General features: G+C 35.7%; 1 protein-coding gene and 1 pseudogene across 3 annotated transcripts; one reads left to right on the forward strand and one right to left on the reverse strand.

Moving 5' to 3' along the window:
* Positions 1–8,877: 8,877 nt before the first annotated feature.
* LOC144568324 (uncharacterized) lies at positions 8,878–11,643 on the forward strand. Of its 2 annotated transcripts, none has more exons than XM_078318630.1 (7): positions 8,878–9,015; positions 9,397–9,463; positions 9,896–9,961; positions 10,045–10,308; positions 10,681–10,763; positions 10,941–11,001; positions 11,336–11,643. In XM_078318630.1, the coding sequence occupies exons 2-7, from the start codon at positions 9,412–9,414 to the stop codon at positions 11,452–11,454; spliced, it is 645 nt and encodes a 214-aa protein (XP_078174756.1). In that variant the 5' UTR covers positions 8,878–9,015; positions 9,397–9,411; the 3' UTR covers positions 11,455–11,643. The 2 variants fall into 2 exon arrangements, with proteins under 2 accessions (XP_078174756.1, XP_078174757.1); XM_078318631.1 differs by having other exon boundaries at positions 8,894–9,015; positions 9,379–9,463.
* Positions 11,644–17,491: 5,848 nt separating this feature from the next.
* On the reverse strand, positions 17,492–19,710 carry LOC144568066 (cocosin 1-like; annotated as a pseudogene). The gene is made up of 5 exons (XR_013515590.1): positions 19,704–19,710; positions 19,026–19,312; positions 18,615–18,920; positions 18,011–18,505; positions 17,492–17,908 (listed from the first exon to the last, which is right to left on the reverse strand). The product of XR_013515590.1 is annotated as a cocosin 1-like (transcript).
* Positions 19,711–19,757: the final 47 nt, after the last annotated feature.

The raw sequence follows: 19,757 nt of genomic DNA on the forward strand, positions 1-19,757 counted from the left end.
GCATTCTCAGCATTCTTGCGTACTGGCATGTATTGAATAGGTGTCGTACTGTCTCCAAATTTGCCTTACACATACAACATCTATTCACTATCTCCCATCCTCTCCTCTGCAGGTTATCAATTGTTAGGATTCGATTTTTCAACATTAACCAAGCAAATATCATAACTCTATTTGGTGCTTTAACATCCCAAATATTCTGCAAGCATGTATCAATGTAAGGCCCCTCAATCATGATCTTATAGAAGGATCTTACTGTAAAGCACCCATTAGTCGTCCATCTCCATGCAATCCGATCCTCTTCTACTGTTCCATTCAGTGCCGGCAATTGGAGCAATAGCTGTTGCAATTGGTGGGCCGCCATTTGAGACATTGTGGTGAGAACTTGAATATGCCAATTCCCTCTTTGAATGTTTCTTGTGATTGACATATTCTGCTACACAGCAAATGAATATAGCACCAGATACTTATCCATTATTTTGTACTGCCCCCAATTATCTTGCCAAAACCTGATGTGAGTTCCTTTTCCCATATCAAACCTGACCGATATCCGAAGGAATGGTTCTATTTCTGCTAAATTTGCCCAGAAGGGGGTTTTGTTGGTCAATTCCCAAGGCCTAGTTGTCGTGTTCGGTAGTTGCACTATGTCCATCCATGCCGGTTTATTCGGTTGTAACCACTGAAACATGATCTTTGCTAATAGTGCTTTGTTGAGAATTTCCAAATTCAACACTCCTAGCCCTCCCATTACTTTAGGTTTTATGACAAGCTCCCAAGCAATTAAATTCATTCCTCTCGTCTTTTGGTTCCTGTGCCCATGCCACAAAAACCGCCTTCTTATTTGATCTATCTTTTTTGTCACCCATTTAGGCAACAAAAAAGTCTGCATCATATACATCGGCATGGCCGTGAGCGTCACGTTCATGAGTGTTAGCCTTCCTCCAATGGACAACATGGAGGCTTTCCAGGATGATAGCTTCTTTGTGATTCTTTGTATCAACGGAAGGTACTGACTCTTGTTCAATCGTTTGTTGGAGAGGGGGAGTCCTAAGTATACCATAGGGAATTGAGATGCTTTGCACTGAAGAATTCGTGCAAGATTGCTTGTCTCCTGACCGGTTGCTGCCGTTAGAAGAAATTCTGATTTTTCCAAATTGACCCTCAAACCCGAGAGCTCATAGAAAATGTGCAAAATAATTTTCAAGAACCGAGCCTGATGCTCTGTTGGTTTTATGATAAACAAGGTATTATCCGCGAAGAGTAGACATGATTTACAACCCGCGAAGGGCGGTTGCAAAAAATTTGAAGCCGTCAGTTTTGCTGTCCATGCAGTCAGAAAGTCCATGGCTATGATAAAAAGAAAGGGCGATAAGGGATCTCCTTGCCTGAGACCCCTTTTTAAAATGATTTTCTTTCCTGTGATTGAGTTTAGCAAAACTTTCGTATTGCCTTGAAGTATTGCTCTGTTGATCCAGCCAATACATTCTTGCGGTAGTCCTTTGACTAGTAGAATCTGGTTTAGGAAATCCCATGACAGAGTATCAAAAGCCTTGAACACATCCGCTTTAAATAATCCCACCTTTTTCTTCTGCCTTGTTGCCATGGTTGCTAATTCCTGTACATACAAGAAACCCTCATTTATCAATCTGCCTTTGATGAAGCTTGTTTGATTCGGTGATACAATTGTCGCGATTTGATCCTTCAATATGTTTGCCATAATCTTAGAAAAGATTTTTTGCACCGAGTTAACTAAACTGATGGGTCTAAAATCTCCCGTTGTTAAGGCACCTTCCTTTTTTGGTATGAGAGTTACATATGAATCATTCAATGGATATAGCGTTGCATCACTCTCCGTCTGTAATGTGTTGTATACTTGCATCAGATCCGGTATCAATAATTCTGAAAACGCTCTATAAAATTCAGCAGTAAAGCCGTCGGGCCCCGGTGCTTTATTCAAAGGCATATGCTGTAAAACCAAACTAATTTCCTGCACAGTTATCAACCTCATCAGCTCTTGCGTATCCTCTATGGTATTATGGAACAGCTGTGAGTAATCAAATTGGAGGGATTGCACATGCTTGAACAACAATTTTGCCTTATGCTGATGCTCCGTCACACTAAGGTCGCCTTCTTTAATTGTGTCAATCCAATTTTTTCTTTTTCTAACAGAAGCCATTTGATGGAAATATCTCGTGTTTTTATCCCCCTTCTTTATCCAATTTGCCTTGGCTCTTTGGTGCCATTTTTCTTCCTCTTGTAACACTAGCCGTTTGTGCCTCTCTTTAATTGCGATGTGCAGCAGCTTCTCTATCCTTGTCAATGACCTTTGTTCTGCTTCTTTGGTTAGCCATGTGATTACCACCTTACACAATTTTTGCTGAAAATTGAAGCCTCTTTTATACTCTTTTTTCCATTGTGTAATTTTTTTGGTAAGAGCACCTATTTTTACTGCCAATTTCTCTGCATTTTGTGCTGTTGGTTGAGCCGCCCACACCTCATGCACCAACTCCTTGAAGTTAGGTCGCTTAATCCAAGCATTCTTAATCCTGAATATATTCGATGTTGGAAATCTTGTTTTGCTGGTACAAACTAACGAGCAATGATATGAAGTTGTTGTAGTACATGCCGTCTGAATTGTGTTCGGGTACGCTGCTGCCCATGTATCCGACATCAAAAATCTGTCAAGTCTTACAAATGTCGGCTCCTCCCTTTCATTTGACCAAGTGTATCTTCTTCCTTGCAGTGGTAAATCCATTAGACGTGCCGAATTTATAACTTGTCTGAATCTAAGCATACTTTGCAAAGGATATGAGTTGTTGCTTCTATCTTCTTGATTGAGAGTGACATTAAAATCACCCGCTATCAGCCATAGCACCTCAATATGCGGTTGTGAATCTCTAATTTCTGCATAAAAGGGTTCTTTGGATCTCTGATCAGAGGGTCCATATACCCCTGTGAATCGGATGACAGTGTTGTCCATGTTTAATGCGAGGTCCACTGACAGACAGTACCGACCTTGCTCAGAGCTTACTTCTGAGAAGAAAGTATCATCCCATGCCACTAACAGCCCTCCTGCTGTTCCTTGCGCCTTTACTGTATAGTAGTTGCTGTACTTGTTACCTACTGCCTCTTTTATGAATTTGCTGTTATCCATCTCCCATTTAGTCTCTTGGAGACAAATTAAATGCGGACTCTCACTTGCAATTTCCTTTCTAACCAAAGTTATTTTATTTTTGTCATTTAGCCCCCTAACATTCCAAGAGTAAAATTTTAATTTTCTAACTTCATTCATTTAGAAGATTGGAACTACAATTTAGGGGGCTTAGTTGACTCCAAAGCCCACTGTTACATGACACCATCCCTCTTTTAGCACTACCACTTAACAAGAAAATAACTATAACATGCTTCCCAATTGCTAACCTAAACTTGCCATCTTTAGAGCACAAAAAACCTAGAACTGCAACTCTCCACTTCCAACTTATCACAAAATTTTGCAGTCTTTTATACAAGGTTTGAGCTAACATGGATAATAAACTAACTACAACTACATAATAGCTTAGTACTAATGTGGCGCAAGTTGCTTCATTCATTGGCAGTGGCTGACATCAGTGCTCGAAATTCCTCCTCTTGACCTTGACTAATCTCATCATGTGCCTCAAAGAACATATCCTTGACCTTCTGTGTCAAGATAATGCCCGACTCTTCTAATATTTCAATGGCCAGTGTTGGTGAAATAGCCTCTGCCCTTTTCTCAAAATCAATTACCATCTTTTCGCCCTTGGTACGTTTTGCCTCTCCATAACCAGATTTTTCTTCTTGTACCTCGGCGTGGGAAAGCCCGGCGGGTGTAACATCTCTTCTTCAGATACGCCCTGAGTAGCTAGGAGGGTCTCTTGGTAGTCAGTCTGAACTGGTTGAGTGGTTTTATTAATTGCTTCACGCCTCATTTCTTTTTCCCTTCTAACCATTTCAGCCCAACCATCAAGGCCAAGTAGCAACACATCTTGGGGCTCATGCCTCTGATAGTCCTGATGAGTGTTAAAGCCCATATAGCCAGGCCTAGTTTTTCCTTTCTGTTGCTCACCCGAACTCAGCCCAATTTCATTCCCATCTGAGCTGTCATCCCTTACCTCACTCATTTCTTTATCGTCACAGCTCACATTCTGACTACCTATTAGCTGTAGTCAACGGTAAACTTCTGCTTTGTATCCAATCAAATCCCCTACAAATCTTTTATTCCCAAATTCTGCTCCCAAAAGTACAGAACAATTAATGCTGACTTTGTTGTGGTGATGCACGCATGGTAGGAGTGTCAGACCTACCTGGAAGAGAAGTTGGCCAGCTTTTTTGTCAAAAATTTCAAATTTGGAGGTTGACCGTTTGACATGAAATTGGTTATCTATCACTTTTGAGGTTTCAACACATGGTATTTCCCTGTGAGATAACACCATATCAGTTGGTTGTTTGATCTTCTTCCTCCATACCTTTGTAACCTTTCGTGTAGCCTTCTTTTTCTTTTTATTTTTCTTCATGGATGCCTTTCTCACCCCCAGATTTTTAACTCTGTTCTTCAATTTTTTGCCAACTCTTTCCCCAGCCGATCCATGACCATTGTTTGACCCCCCACTGGAGATATCAGTTGAAGTGGTGTAAGTCTCTTCCGGTGGAGAGAGAGGTGGAATGTCAGGAGGAATGACAGGTGGTTGCGGATTTGCCTCCGGATTCTGCTCAGACGGCCACTGATTTTGCTGCAGTGGGTATGGGCCTTGTTGCCATGCTCTCCAGTGTAGAATCTGTACTCTCACTCTTCTAGCATGCCCATTTTCATGATATTTGAGGAACCGGGATATCTCCTCTGGGTCGTCACATGCAACCCTTATGGTGACATGGCGAAAGTGCCCTGCCCGTCTACCATGAGGGAGTATTGCCGTAATCCTTCCAACTCCAGTTGTGACTTTACGTAGGTCCTCTGTATTCCATGCATGAAGAGGCAGATCCCACAGCCTCAGCCAAGCTTGATATGGTTCAGGTTCATAAACCATGTTCCATTCTTGTTCCCACAGCATTACTCCAACTTGCACCCCCCTTCTCAAAGTATATGGACTATTCCATACTATTTCTTGCAATCTAGCTCTGTTTTGCACCATTAGAACAAAAGGAGCGTCATCCTCCTCATTACCATCATACACCTCATTTTGCAGCGCAGTGCCCCTGAATTGCCTAGCTAATCTATGTGCCAGTAAGCCCGGTATATCGTCTGTCGGCTGACCTTGTGTCATTACCGCCAGACCTGTGCACCACAGATTCATGTTTTGAGGTATGAGTCCTTCTCGTATCGGCATGTACACGTGCGTCTCTTCAGGTCTCACTTCCCATAGATCATCCATGCTTACTTTTCCTGGTGGGGTTTCCTTTTTTGATTTAAATGTTGTTTGGGGTTTTTTCTGATGGTTTTAAAACTCCAGCATAAGAAACACCATGGTGTTGCAGATACTTATATTGATGGGTTTTGTACTGCCTCTTGGTCTCTTGCTGCTGGGTTTTGCAACCACCATACTTATGACCAATCCTGTTGCACTTAAAGCACCGTACTAGTTCGTGACAGTTTGCTCTCTTGTGGTCTTTTGAGAGGCATCAGAAACATTTACCCTCCTTAAATGCTGTCTTGTAAGCCTCCTCTGTCTCCCTCCTTATAAATGCTCTTTTATCAACCAGATTTTGAGCCCCTCTACAATATTCTGCCTGGCCTTGTTGATTCCCTGCATACTGTGCCCTTTTCTTGTACGTTACCTGATGCCAGCCGTTTTCACCATTAATGCCCTCATGGAGGTCTCCATTAATGTCTCTATTCCTTGCCCGCCTCCCTTCCTGCTGCTGCGTACGAGTAGCTTGAGCTGTCCCATCGCCCGATATGAAGTCTCCCACCTCATTTCTTTTACTACCGCATTCCACCTCGTTTCTTTTACTACCGCCTCCCAACTCGCCTTTTGGATCGTCGCTCTTCATCAACGTCTCAGCATTTTTTTTTATTTTTTATTTTTTTTATTTTTTTATTTTGAGATTCTTTTTAATGCAATCCCTGTGAATCCAGCAATGCGCATTGTGTTGGACTTTCTACAGCAGGGTAAGTACTAAGTAGGAGTTCTGCCCATTTGGTTAGCTTTCACAATGAGGCAGGATTGATTCGAACAAAGCACAACTATCAGCCCTGATTCGAAATTAAAATTAAAACCAATTACGGGCAGGACATCAATCCTCCGAAAGGCCGAAATAGAAGTCTGTATCCAGGAACATGTCTTTTTTTAAAAACTAAGATTTTATTATTTTAATTTTAACTGTTAATTTAAACGAATGAGGCAGGATGTGATATGCTCATCAAACTCTTAAAAACTAAGATTTTATTGTTTTAATTTGAACTGTTAATTTAAACGAATGAGATAAGATGTGATGTACTTACTAAGAGAATTTGGTGAGCACAACTTTAAAAGTCTATTGGATTTCTTAACAAATGACAACTTATCATAGAAAGGTTGGTCAGGTGACTTGACTTGTACTTTTTGTAATCAATATGAAAGCACTGAACATTTGTTTCTTCATTGTTCTTATATTAGAATGATTTGGAATTGGATTGTTATTTATGATAATTTCACTTTTGAGTGTGATTCTTTAGAGGATCTATGGATGCTTGATGCATCTATCTCTCTAAAAGATAGACTGTTTGTTGAATTATTACAAGGAACTATTTGGTTAGAAAGAAATAGAATTATTTTTAATGATACTCAACTCCTGCCTATTAGGTCAATAGGATTTAAGATTATTTCCCTAGCAATATTTTGGTGCAAATCAAAATTTGAAATTTTTTTTTTTTTTTAAATTAAGCCTAATGCTTCCATCTGATGTTAAGGATCTTCCACATCAAATAATGGAGGAGGAAATTTTGTTGTTATCCATTGCAAGGGAGGAAAAGGAGCCTCTTCAAGCTTCTAGAGTTAACAACCCCTCAGGTCAAATGTCTAGAGAAGAATTGACGGATGAAGACTTACTGGATGATTAGCAGTCTTTTATTATGCTGACTGTTTAGCTTTTGATTTGATTACTTAGTGTTTTTTGTTGTTGTTTTGAGTAGTTGCTATTACTTTGTTGGTTGTCCATTGTATGTTTTTCTATCTTTTTGATGTGGATATTTACTGTTGTAGAACTTATCATATTTGATTCTGATACCTAAGTTGGGTACAATATCAAGTATGCTTGATTTCAATGAAATCAGTGGTGCTACCACTACTTTTCAAAAAATAAAAGTCTATTGGATTGGCTTCAAACAAAGACTTTAAACTATTGAAATCTCTTTACTTCATTAGCAATGCATATACATGAATTTTTTTGAAAGTTTTGTATTCATTTTGTACGAGATCAAGCAGTCAAAATAATAATAAAAAATGAATATACTAAACAACTTATAAAATTACTCATAAAATGTTCATTTTTGACCACTTGATATTGTACTAAATGAATTCAAAACTTAAAAAAAAATTCATGTACATGCATCACCCGTGAAGAAAATGGATTTCAACAGTTTGAATTTGTCGTTTAAAGACAATTCAATAAAATTGTGCCCACCAAATTCTCTTGATGAACACATCACATCCTAACTTTGCTCTAAATGAACATATTATATTGATTTGATTTAAATTCATAAGTATATTTTTATAGAGGAGGGTTCAAATGCCTCCATTTTTTGTGTCTCCATCATGTCTCCATTTTTAAAAACTTTAATAACTCAAAATTTATATCTTAAAATTCAAAATAAAACCGTTGGATATGAACTATATCATTTAATCTATGCACATGTAAAAAATTATGACATTTCAACTTTATTTTCATTGTCATCTTGAGCTTGTAAAAATGTATACAAATGTGGATAATTTCTAAACGTTGATTTTTCAACTTATTGATTCATATAAAAACAAAATCAAAATGTGATAATTTTTTATGGGTACATAGAGAAAATAACATATATTACATCTAACGGTTTTATTTTGACGTTTAAGTTATAAACTTTGAGTTATTTAAGTTTTTAAAAATGGAGGCATGATGGAGGCACAAAAAATGGAGGCATTTGAACCCTCCTCATTTTTATATAAATCAGATTCGTTCAGTTTAATATTACGATCTGATTTGAAACAGTAAGGCCTACTTTCTATTTTGGAGAAGTATGCTGTACGGTGGCATCAATATAATCTCAAAGTTTAAATAGTTGATTCAACCACTCTAAAATATGCTTAGAAATTAAATTTTTTATTCATTTTTTACTATTTGTTTAAATAAGTACAAAATTATTGTTTTTGAACCATCTGATAATACTAATTTTGTATCTATCTATATAAATAGTAAATTTCAAAATAATATAAAATTTGATCTATAAGCACATTTTAATATGTATATCATGTTGTACAGTGGTTTAAACTTTGAACCCAATGAGATAATGATGGTTGAATACAAATGACACTATGTTATACTAGTCATACTCTCCAAGAGTCTGGCTAGAATGACATTGGTGTCTACTTTAAGATTCGTGCTGGATTAAAAGAACGGTCTGATCTGAATTTAGAAATTGAACATGCGGTGCCGGGATCACCCCGAATTAATCCTTAAGCAGGGTTGTCCGATCGAAAACGAGCAGAGATACACATTAAAGAGTTTCTCAGTGATATCCATGGATCGATCCAGTCCGTCCATCTTAATTCAGACGGTAATATTTTGTAATTGTAGGACCTTACTAAGCGGACACGACTGTTCAGATTCGGTGCATTTATATCTGTGCTTGGTAATTTTGAGATCTTTGAAGGAGATATAAAATTCCCCCTTTCCTTTAACGGCTGTCTTCCCAAATTAACCCGCTTCTCTCTATTTTCCAAATTCAAATTATTGTTTAGGCGCTGAGCACCTCTCTCAATCGCACGCGTGCATCCTCCCTCTACCTCTCCTCCTAGCGCCGCACTGTCTCTCTCTCGCAAATCGGTAAGATTTCTTCCAGTCTCTTGTATAATCTTGATCAATCCATTTCATATTGAACTTTCCTTTTCTTCTCTCTTTGAGACTTCTTTTGATCGATTTTCCATATTTACTGAATTTGTGCAGTTTTGGGTACTTTCTGATTTAGGTTTTCTCTGAATTTGGCCACCATGGACTGGGTTGGGGTTTAAACCAAGAGCCCGCCCATTAGCACCCGTAAATTTGTTCCCGACTTTCAAAAAATCATAACTTGATAGCTTATGCACTGGATACTTAACTATTAGCATATGGTCATTAGATTTGAAGTTGAAAAGTTGGTGCTTTTGTCTTGCCCCTTTGTTTCTTGATTTCAACCTGAGTTTGCTTTAGCTTTAATTTTATTTTCAGGTAAATAAATTTTCCATGGCCTCACTCATTCAAGGAGCCCAAAATGAGAATTTAGTAATGCACGGAGGTACGATTTACTTTAGAATGAAATGCATATAAAATTTTCTGGGATTAGTGTACTGGTAAACTTGTGATGTTGTCTGCCACGTCATTCCAGTGAACTTGTGAAGTGTTAGTTGGTTCATACCACTAACCTTTTGTTAGTCCTGGTCATTCATTTTAATGTGAATCCAACCAGCCATGGAGTGGATAATCTGAGGCACATTACCTATTAACTTAACTATTTCTACAGTACTGAGCACATGCCAAACAAAGTGAATTAAAATTTAGTTTGCATATTTACAGGTTGTGTGTGTTCTACTGGTAAAAATTAGGGTAGTTTAAACTTAGCTAGTTGTAAGATACATTCTGGTATCTTTAATGAAATGGGCTATATGCCTTTTCTCAAAAAAAATAAAAAAAATAAATAAGTGAACTAAAATTTTCTTTTTTTTTTCAGGTAAAGTAGGTGATGTGTTGAAGCCTGATCTCTCAAAGCCTATGAAAACTGCAAAGAAACCTTTAGGTATGTTACTAAAATATCACAGCTAAATCTTTTACGGGAACAAAAATACAAAAGGGTGTTCAGTTTATTTTCTTCTCTTACAGGACAAGCAGGAGAAGGGCCCAAGCCTGAAAGGAAACCTCTAGGTGATCTCTCCAATATCCGCAAGCCTGGATTATCTAACAGAGTTACAAAAGATATTTCGACTGAACCAAAAGCTCAAGAAAATACGGAGTGTGTCAAATGGAACTTTAACCTGACAAAGGAGGAGATCAAGCAGTGTGAGGAGTGGGCCGAAGAGGGAATTGAGCATATGCACTTTACTGGGAATGACATTCAACAGCTGGAAAAGGATCGCATGGAGAAACGTAACTCTTATAACCCTAAATTACTATAACTAAATTTTCAATGATGCTTGAAATGTTAAATCCTTGAGACTCTATAAACCCTGGATTTCTGTAATTGCAAAACTTTGTAACTCTAATTTAAAAATTAGAAATGTAATCTTGTACATGATGGTATAATTGGCAGTGGCACTGGTACAGAACTGAAAACTAGAGGAATTGTTGACCTTTTTAATTTTTTTAATATCAGCATCATTGTACAATGTATTCTCTTGTTTTATGATAAAATGCTAATTTGACAGTCCAAAAAGGAAGAGACACATTAAAAGAACATTTGTCTTCAAAAAATGTTTACTGTAACTTGCAAGTGATTATTCTCTTCTTCTTCTTCTTTAGGTGTCAAGGATGAGGTTGCAATGGTGATGTCGTCTATGCATGAATGGGGAAAAGACATGTTTGACCTTGTGTTTCCTGTGAAGGTATGTTATGTATGTTATGTATCTGCTGGTTTGATGCACATCTATCACTATTAGCTTGAATAACTTGTACATCAACTATTGTTATATAAATGTTGTTGCAATTTAATTATGTGACTACATTCTAGAAACTCTTTGGAATCTTATTGACGTGTATTTAATTATTATACTTCATTTTAGGATTTTGAGGATAATGAATTCAAATGGGAGTTTGAACCTGAAATCCTTTCCCCGATACCAGGTCTCTTTATCTCTCTCACTCTCTCTCTCTCTCTCCCCTCTGTGTGTGTGTGTTTGTGTGCATGTTTAATATCTGGCAGCACCTATTTCTATTTTTATTTTCATATTTTTGCTAATGTCAATTGTAATATTGTAATATTGTCAATTTGGTTGAGGTTGGAAAGAATATAATTAGTTGGGTTGCCTATTTTGACCTGAAAAATACTGCCAATTGCATGCTTTAAAAACTTCATCTGTATCTTGCAAAATTAGATAATCACAGTGTCCAAAAGAGAAAAAAAAAGTTGAATCTTATTATTTTCGTGCAGTTACATTTTGATTTTATTTTTTTTCAGAAAGGAGAAGATACCATGAAGACAAGCTGGATGAGCTGCTAGATGAGCCAGATCCATATTTTTCTGATTCTGATTTGGTGTTTGAATTCAAGCTCAAGGATTTTTCTGATTCCGAGTGAAAATGTGTTTCTGAAGTCTTCTGATATAGTACCAGTATATCTGAACCCAATTTACTGATGTATTGTTTTCGTCTGTAAAGCATCTATGGTGCTTTTCACTTTGGTTGAATCTGAATGACCATGACCAGATTAGAATTGTTTAAGTAACCTTGATATATTTATTGAATTGTTACTTTTATTCTAGAACTATTCTGACAGTAATTGATCTCAACACTGAAATTTGAGAGCTAAAGAATAAATCTCTCAACTTTTATACAACCCAATTCATAATATGAAGAGCTGCCAGATGAAGCAACGAGTTATAAATTTTTCATTTATTACTTAACTCAATTGAAAGTACGAAAGGACAATTATCCCTGATATTTTATATTATAATATTTGAAATATTTATGATTTATGACTTTTTGATTGGTATAAAGTTGGTAAGTTTTTTTAAGATGAAGACACTTGATTAATTCATAATACATGATATATTTTTGTTATTTTGTTTTCTATTTTAGACTTCGTATGCTCTATTTTATTTGTTTAGAATTTTTTTTATAAGTAATTAAAATTGATAAAATTAATTTTATTTATACAAAAAAATAACATACGTTATAAAATAAGAAATTGTTATTAATTTCAAATTAATGTTAAATATTGTAAAGTATATTACAAATGATAAAAATATTTAAACAAAGATAAACTTATCAAGAATATTATGGTCATTTCATACTTCAAATTGATCATAATTGTAAAGTATTAAGTAGTAAATTAACTGTTGGAGGGTGTTTTTGTCAAAATTAAAAATTCGGAGGTCAACTTATGACAAATAAAAAATTTAGAGGCCTTTCATGACATTATCCAAATAAAATTACGTGTGAGATCATGATTTAAAAATTGCAGACTGGGATGAGTTTATGTAATATTATTTCGATTTAAGCTAAAGCTCTGACAAATTTAATACTGTTAAAATAGTAGCAAGGGTTACGCAAAATAGTTAACACAATTAATATTCTTTTCTCTAAATTTGTCAATTTAGTTTTTTTTTTAAATAACTAAATAACATGTTTAATGAATAATTGGCAAGATACATGTATTATGGAATGGTCAGATATATTATGGAACGCGAATCATTATTATATATTTTTTAAATGATGTATCATTATATTTTCTAAGTAACATGTTTAATGAATAATTGGCAAGATACATGTATTATGGAATGGTCATATATATTATGGAATGCCAATCATTATTATATTTTTTTAAACGATATATATCAATTATTATCTTTGAACAGATTTTCGTACCATATAAGATACATATATGCGACATTTAGGGGTGCAAACGTATCGGATAGTGGTAAAACTATATCCGTAGTCGCTTTTAATTTTCAGATACGAATACAGATCGGATGTTACACAGATATATACGGATACAGATTAGATATCGGATATCCGTAAATATATACATATATATTTCATAATTTATGGTAAACTATATGGTATATATCTACTATTCAGATATGGATAATTAAAATTCAAAATCATATATGTATCCGTATCCGTACGAATATTCGGAAATTGGATATCCGTATCTAATTTTCGGATATCGGATATCAACATTACATTGTATTGTTTTAACCGTGGATATATCCCCATGAAATCCTGTATTAAATGTGTGGTTGGAAGTTGGATATTATTATGAGGACTTAGAGTAGGTACGATGCTTATCGGATCCATTTTAATTTGATGAGCTCAATCGTCATCCCAAAGAGCAAATAAAATTCAGGATCAACTCTCAAATTCTTAATGTAACGGTTTGACGATCTATATTCTCAAATTATATAATTAAAAAATATATTAATTCTAAATTTAACATTAATTGCAAATTAAAATTTTAGGAGCAAATAAAATTCTAAAAAGAACAAAATCAGTCCGAACATATAAATTTTATAAATATTATTTCAGGGACGGCAATAATTGGCCCTCTAACCTTAAAAAGAAAAAGAAAAAAAAAGAACGTTGGCACTGAGTTCAATCAAGGTCTTCAATTTATTTTTCGTTCAATTATGCCTTAAAAACTCTTAATTTTCGTTCAATTCAAGCCTTCCGTCGGTTAGTTAATGAAATGTGGCTTGTCAGTAGTTTGCGAGATTAAGAAAATTTGTTCAATCAATCAAATAACAACAACCACCAAAACATAAATTTAGTGGTCCACTTCTTGTCAAAAATAAATTTAGCGCTCCACAGTAATACTAACTTTTCCGCTTATGAATATTTGTTCAACTTCCGGACCTCTTCTTTTGTTCGATTAATTTTCTATTTGCCCTTCAAAATTTGTTCAGCTTGTTAGTTTTATTTTATTATGTGGCCTATGTTATTATATGTTATTATTGTGCATCAATTTCACTTAAAGAAATTAACGAAAAGACATTTGAATTTTGATGAAAAAATTCAAATTGCTATTAATAAATATACTGATCCCAAAGGTTGCCTTAGAATATAAAAAAAAACCTCTTCTCCATTGGAACATATACTATTGAAATAACAGGTTTTCTGCCCACTTATTTTAAGGGGTCATATTCTGGAAACGTTTTCCCTACTGATTTTAAGGGATCTCATTTTCTAAAATGTTTTCGTCCAATAAGTTTACAAAAGAGAGAAGTAAAGAAAATGTTGAAGAAGTCTATTATCAGATCTGAGGAAAATCATTGAAGATCAGTATTAACGTTTCCGCCTAAAGATGTCTGCACTTCAAAACTGTAAGATTTAAATTCCTTTGCTATTTTATTTTGGATTTACGGATTCTGGATTGCTTGTGTTTCAATTGTAAAACACGCTATGTTTTTATTATGACTAGAGGTGCTATTGGGTCGGGTCCGGATACTATTATATTTGGACCCGTACCCTAAAAGTGTTCGAGTTTGAATTTCGATCCACATACTTATTTGTTTCAAATCGGGTTGGGTCCGGATCCGAATACCTATCTACTTGAAGATATTTCGGATCCAGTCTTTCGGATCCGGTCTTTCGGTTCCGAGTAGATAGATACCCATAACTTGTTTGTAGATTATTGGGTCCGGTTCGGATACGGTTCCAGATCCGAAGCGGGTATATGTCACAACTCCAAAGCATTTTAAAAAATCATTTACATTTAAATATAATAATTTTTTTAAACATCTCATATCATAAATCATTATACTATAAATTAAAAACTACTGCAAAATAAAAATTATACTATTGATCTTGTTCATAAATAATAAAATATATCATGCTACATAATACAATAAAAATAATAACTCTATGGTTGAAGAAGAGATATAATTTTTAGAAATTAAAATATTAGAGATGACGATTTACTTTTCTATAGTTCAAAAAATCTATGAATGAAATACTAATAATTTGTAGAAATGACATATTAATAAATTTTCAGTATTATGCAAAAGATATTACAGCAAATATTGAAAGACGTATTTATAGCAATAAATTATATTTAAAAAATTAATATGGTTATTACACAAGGAATAAATTTAACATCCATTTGTGTATATAAACATAGTGAATATGTGATTGCATTATATTTTCTCACATAAGTACTAGACTCACCACGACTTATGCAAAAATTAATATGCAAAGTTGTATTTTTATATATTAATAGTTATTAATATATGTTTTATCGGGTATTTATACGGGTATCGGGTCGGGTTCGGTTATGGGTCAGATAATTAAATGAAACCTATATCCTACCCATTACAGTATCGGTTCCAGTTTGGATCCAGATCGGATATTAAATCATTAATTTTGTAAATGTATCCATAATTTAACCGATTATATTTTTTAAACCATACCCTATCCAAATTAATCGGATCCGGATCGGTTCCGGGTCGAATCCGGTTCGGCTCCGGATTGAATCTGGATAATCAGATAAAAGTAGCACCTCTAATTATGACTATCACAACTATCTATTTGCCCTTCTACTCTTTGTTATCTAATCTATCCCTCAACTTTTATTTTCTTTTTCTATGGTTACCACAATTAAATACTGTCTAATTTATTTATTTTCCATCATACCCTTGTTCTATCGATGTGATTTACCATGCAACATACAACCACTTAGAAGAGAACATATCGTAACTTTTGTACATGATAAAATTAGAAATTTTTTTTGCAAGAATTATATTCGTACGAGTTCCACCGTCAAATTAAGAAACCCCAACTCCAAATTTGTCCGTTTACTTCTTGTGTTTACAGCTTCGGCTATCTAACCACACCTGTCAATATTATATGTATCTTCTATGGTATTAGAATTCTGACTATATCTGAATGTTGAAAATATAAACTTGTTTACATCAAAGCCTGATTATAGATGATAAATTGTGGAATTACTGTGCCTGAAAAAAAAAATATGATGATCATAGTTGATTATTCGTTGGTAGTGATAAAATGTTAATTATTCATCCTGTATTTAAATCTTGAATCTAAATATTCAACTATTTAGTTTCATTGATAGTACCATTAGAACAATTACTCTTCACTAGTACCTTCTTGAGGTTACGGCCAAATTTCTCCAAAAAAACAGTGCTTCTTTTTTCTATGTATTGTTTTTTTTTGTGTGTGGGGATAGTACCATCATAGTTAGTTTGATTGTAGTTCTGTTCTTGCATCAAAATTTCATGAGGTATATGCTGTCATTAGATCTCTTTTTTAGTGTGCTTGATAAATTAATACAAACCTTCAATTTCAAGTACTACTACACGCTCATCACCAGGGCGGATCTACTGTAGCATGTGGGGACGGGGGGCCATAGATTTTGAGTTTTAGTGGTGATATATTGATACCAATCGACTATCCTTCCCTGGAAATTTTTTTGCCCCCCCCTTGAATGTTTGATTTGTAATTCGGGTTAAATTTAGTGTTAAAATCAAAATAAATTTCTTGAATTATGATTGATAATAATAATTATAAGTTATAGGATCAGAAATTATAAGTCAGGGTATTGGAAAATATAAGTCAAAACATTGTTTTTTTATCGAGTACTCAATTAGTTAATGGTTTTAAATCCGATAAGTTATTTAAACCCGATTCGATATTTTTTTGTCCCTCCTGACGAAAATCCTGAGTCCGCCCCTTACCCGTGCTGTTGCTCAACAAGTACTACATGCTCAATGAAAGATCACTCTTCTTAATTTTCTATTTTTTAATCTCAAGAGAGCATTACGTCATGATTTTCAGAGATGAACAAAGGACATTAACATAATTTATGGAGCATGACACAGTGCAAAAGAGATATTTTTCACATACGCAACTGGGGCTTGCGCAGTAGAGATCTCACAAAGAGTCCAAGCTACGGCCATTTTATGTTTTCGTTCATACCTTTTATTAATCTCATATTTCACTTATTTTGATTTTTATTTATTTTACCTTTCCTTTATTTTGGCTCATTCTCTTAGCCAAAACTGATTTGCCATTTTTGGCACAAATTATTGTAGCAGTATCCTATCAATACAATGGGGCACAACCAAAAATAAAAATAAAATAAAATAGAGATGAGTACTTTTGTCTTTTATTATTTTGATCAAGGATTTAATTATAGTTAACTCATAATTAATGTGTAATGGGTAAAAAAGAAAGAGCTTTTAAAGTTAAGGGGTAAATAAGATAAATTGAAGAGTTTAGAGGTAAATAAAAAATTAGAAAAGTTATGAGGGTATACAAAAAATTAACCCTATTTTCTTTTATCTAGTTAAAATCAAGACTTGCCCCAGTTTGCCAATGCAACAAGAGCTATTTTATGATCCTTCAAGACTAAGTATCCATTTCATTTTTTTTCTCGGAAGCTATAGTAATCAGCTCTTAAACCAGTAAAGCAAACATTTTAATAATGTCAAATGAAATTAATACTTCAATAAGAACATAGGCAAATATCATAATGATAATTTTTTTTTCCTTTTTGATTCAAAGTCTACAACCTCGCACAGCCCCAGATAGGCATTTATTAATTAAGGTTTGGATTACCGCTAAAAACAGTCTATCAGCGGGATCCTTATTCCCTTCACTCACTGAGTCACTGACTCACCAGACACATCACTCATTGATCTCTCCTCATACATAGGACTAAGAATAGTCATCTCCTGTCGTCTACTGAACTTTAGTCTTCTAGCTTGCTCCATTGATAATCGGTAAGAATGCATCAGTACTTGCAACGGCATGGCTCGAAGTACTGAATTCTTGCCTACAATCTGACTTATCATAGCATTGTGGTTGGTATTGAATGACACCCACTGGAACATCTCGCGTTCGGCTCTCTTAAGGACGGCAAAGTTTTGAGGGATGAGAATTATCTGCCCACGATTGAGCGTGCCATCAAAGACAGTCTTACCACGGTGGTTGACGACCTGGACCCGCCCTTGGCCACCAGTTACATACATCAAGCTATGACAATTTATATGCCAGTAGGGTGTAATCATGGAATTCTGCAAAAGTTCCAATTTAGAGGTTTAATTAGTATTTTAGACGAACTAGCAATTTCGATCACTCAATTCATTTTTTTTTTTTTTTTGAAGAACTGGTCTCACCCTTTGGAGAACAACTCTTGTGGCACTCATTTACACCAGATTGAGAATCGGAAGCTTCTGACTGTTGAGAATTGCAACTCTACTGCCTCTCTGGTTGAAATAGTCAGCACGAGAAGGAATATCTATGTTGCTCCTTATCTTCATTGTGCAGAAGGTCTCATCCAAGCCGTTGGTAATGTTTTGCGGTCCATATATACTCTTGCCGAACTGTTGCCCCTCCATGCTCTCCTCGAACTCTTGTTGTTGCACCTCTTGACTCCTTGAAGGTCTGAGCATCTGAAGTCCCTGTTTGACGAAGACTATCTCACCTCTTGGATCATTCTGACTTTGGAGTCTCCGTACTAATTCTGGGTTCACTCCGAGAGCCTCCGCTAGCGTCTGAGTGTCGAATCCACTGAACACGTTGTTGCTTAATATTTGGGTTGTTCTCAATGATCGGCGTTCTGTTTCGCCCATTGGTTCAACACTTTGGAACCTTCCAGCTAAGTGGAAACACTAAAATCCGGATTATGTTGTTAGTCATGACTAATCATCGAGGTGCAAAATTTATATAAAAAAAAGTGTCACAATAATGCATGCTTTTGAACGGGTTGACATGACTTACTCTATGCATAGGTTCAAGCTGGTTGGCGGTGTTACTCGTGTCAAAGACATGTACGGCAACCATAGGAATATCACCATCATTGTAGCACCAGAATGTGACACCTGCTGGTAAAGCGATGATGTCTCCCTGTTGGAAGCGCCTGACCTTTTGGTGCTCATCCCGAAGTCTGTATTGACTCTCGCTCACGGTACCTTGCACATATTGCTCGGCTTGTTGTTGGAAAGATTGGAAAGTTTCAGGGCAGCCCGGAAATACGGTTGAAATAAGACCTCTTCCTGCAACAAAACAAAAAGCATCAAGGTGTAATTATGTGCTTTATGAGACTTGCAAATGTAAATGTTTGAACTACTTATACTGTAGCATTAGTGATTATTAATGAACACGAGGGAATTAAGGAGAGAGTCGGAGAGCAAGAAATAAACCTTGCGTTATATAAATAAGGGAAGGTGCGTTATGGTAGGTTGGCAAGAGAAGGCCTCTAGGCTCCATGGTATAGCGTTTGAGCGACACACCAGCACAACGTAACATCTCCTTACTCTCTTCATAATATTCAGTCACGCCGGCTTCGGATGGCACACGCCGAGATGGATTTAGTGCATCAAGACGGTCAAATGACAAACCGACATCCTCTTGGATCTCCAAAACTACGCGAGCTGTGCCACGCGCTCTGGCCACCAATGCCAAATTGTGCAATAGCCCTATGACAGAAGACCAAGAAACAGAGGGAGAAAATGAGAGAGAGAGGTTGCCATATTAATTTGTTGAATATGGTAAGCACTAGATGTTTGGATTAGTAGAGAGGAGTGATGGTTAGGGGTATTTATACATACAAAAAAGGTACTATTTTTGGATAAATGCATGGTGTTTGGTGGTATAAAGCATAGTAGGAAATATCGGCCGAGTCCGATCCGATCCTAAGTCGATCCTCACGTAGCAAATCATAAAGAAAAAAAAAATTTCAATCCTGAGCCGATCCTAAGCCGATCCTGAACCGATACTCCAATCCCGTATCGGTATCGGCTGGGACAGATCCCGATCCCGATAACGATAATTCCTACTATGGTATAAAGACAAAAGGGCTCAACAAACACCTCATAAGCATAATGCTAGAACCTCATTTTTTTGTTAATCCTGTTGCTTTCT

The sequence above is a fragment of the Carex rostrata genome, chromosome 17, assembly GCF_964058835.1.
Source record: "Carex rostrata chromosome 17, lpCarRost1.2, whole genome shotgun sequence".
NCBI classification, from domain to species: Eukaryota; Viridiplantae; Streptophyta; class Magnoliopsida; order Poales; family Cyperaceae; genus Carex; species Carex rostrata.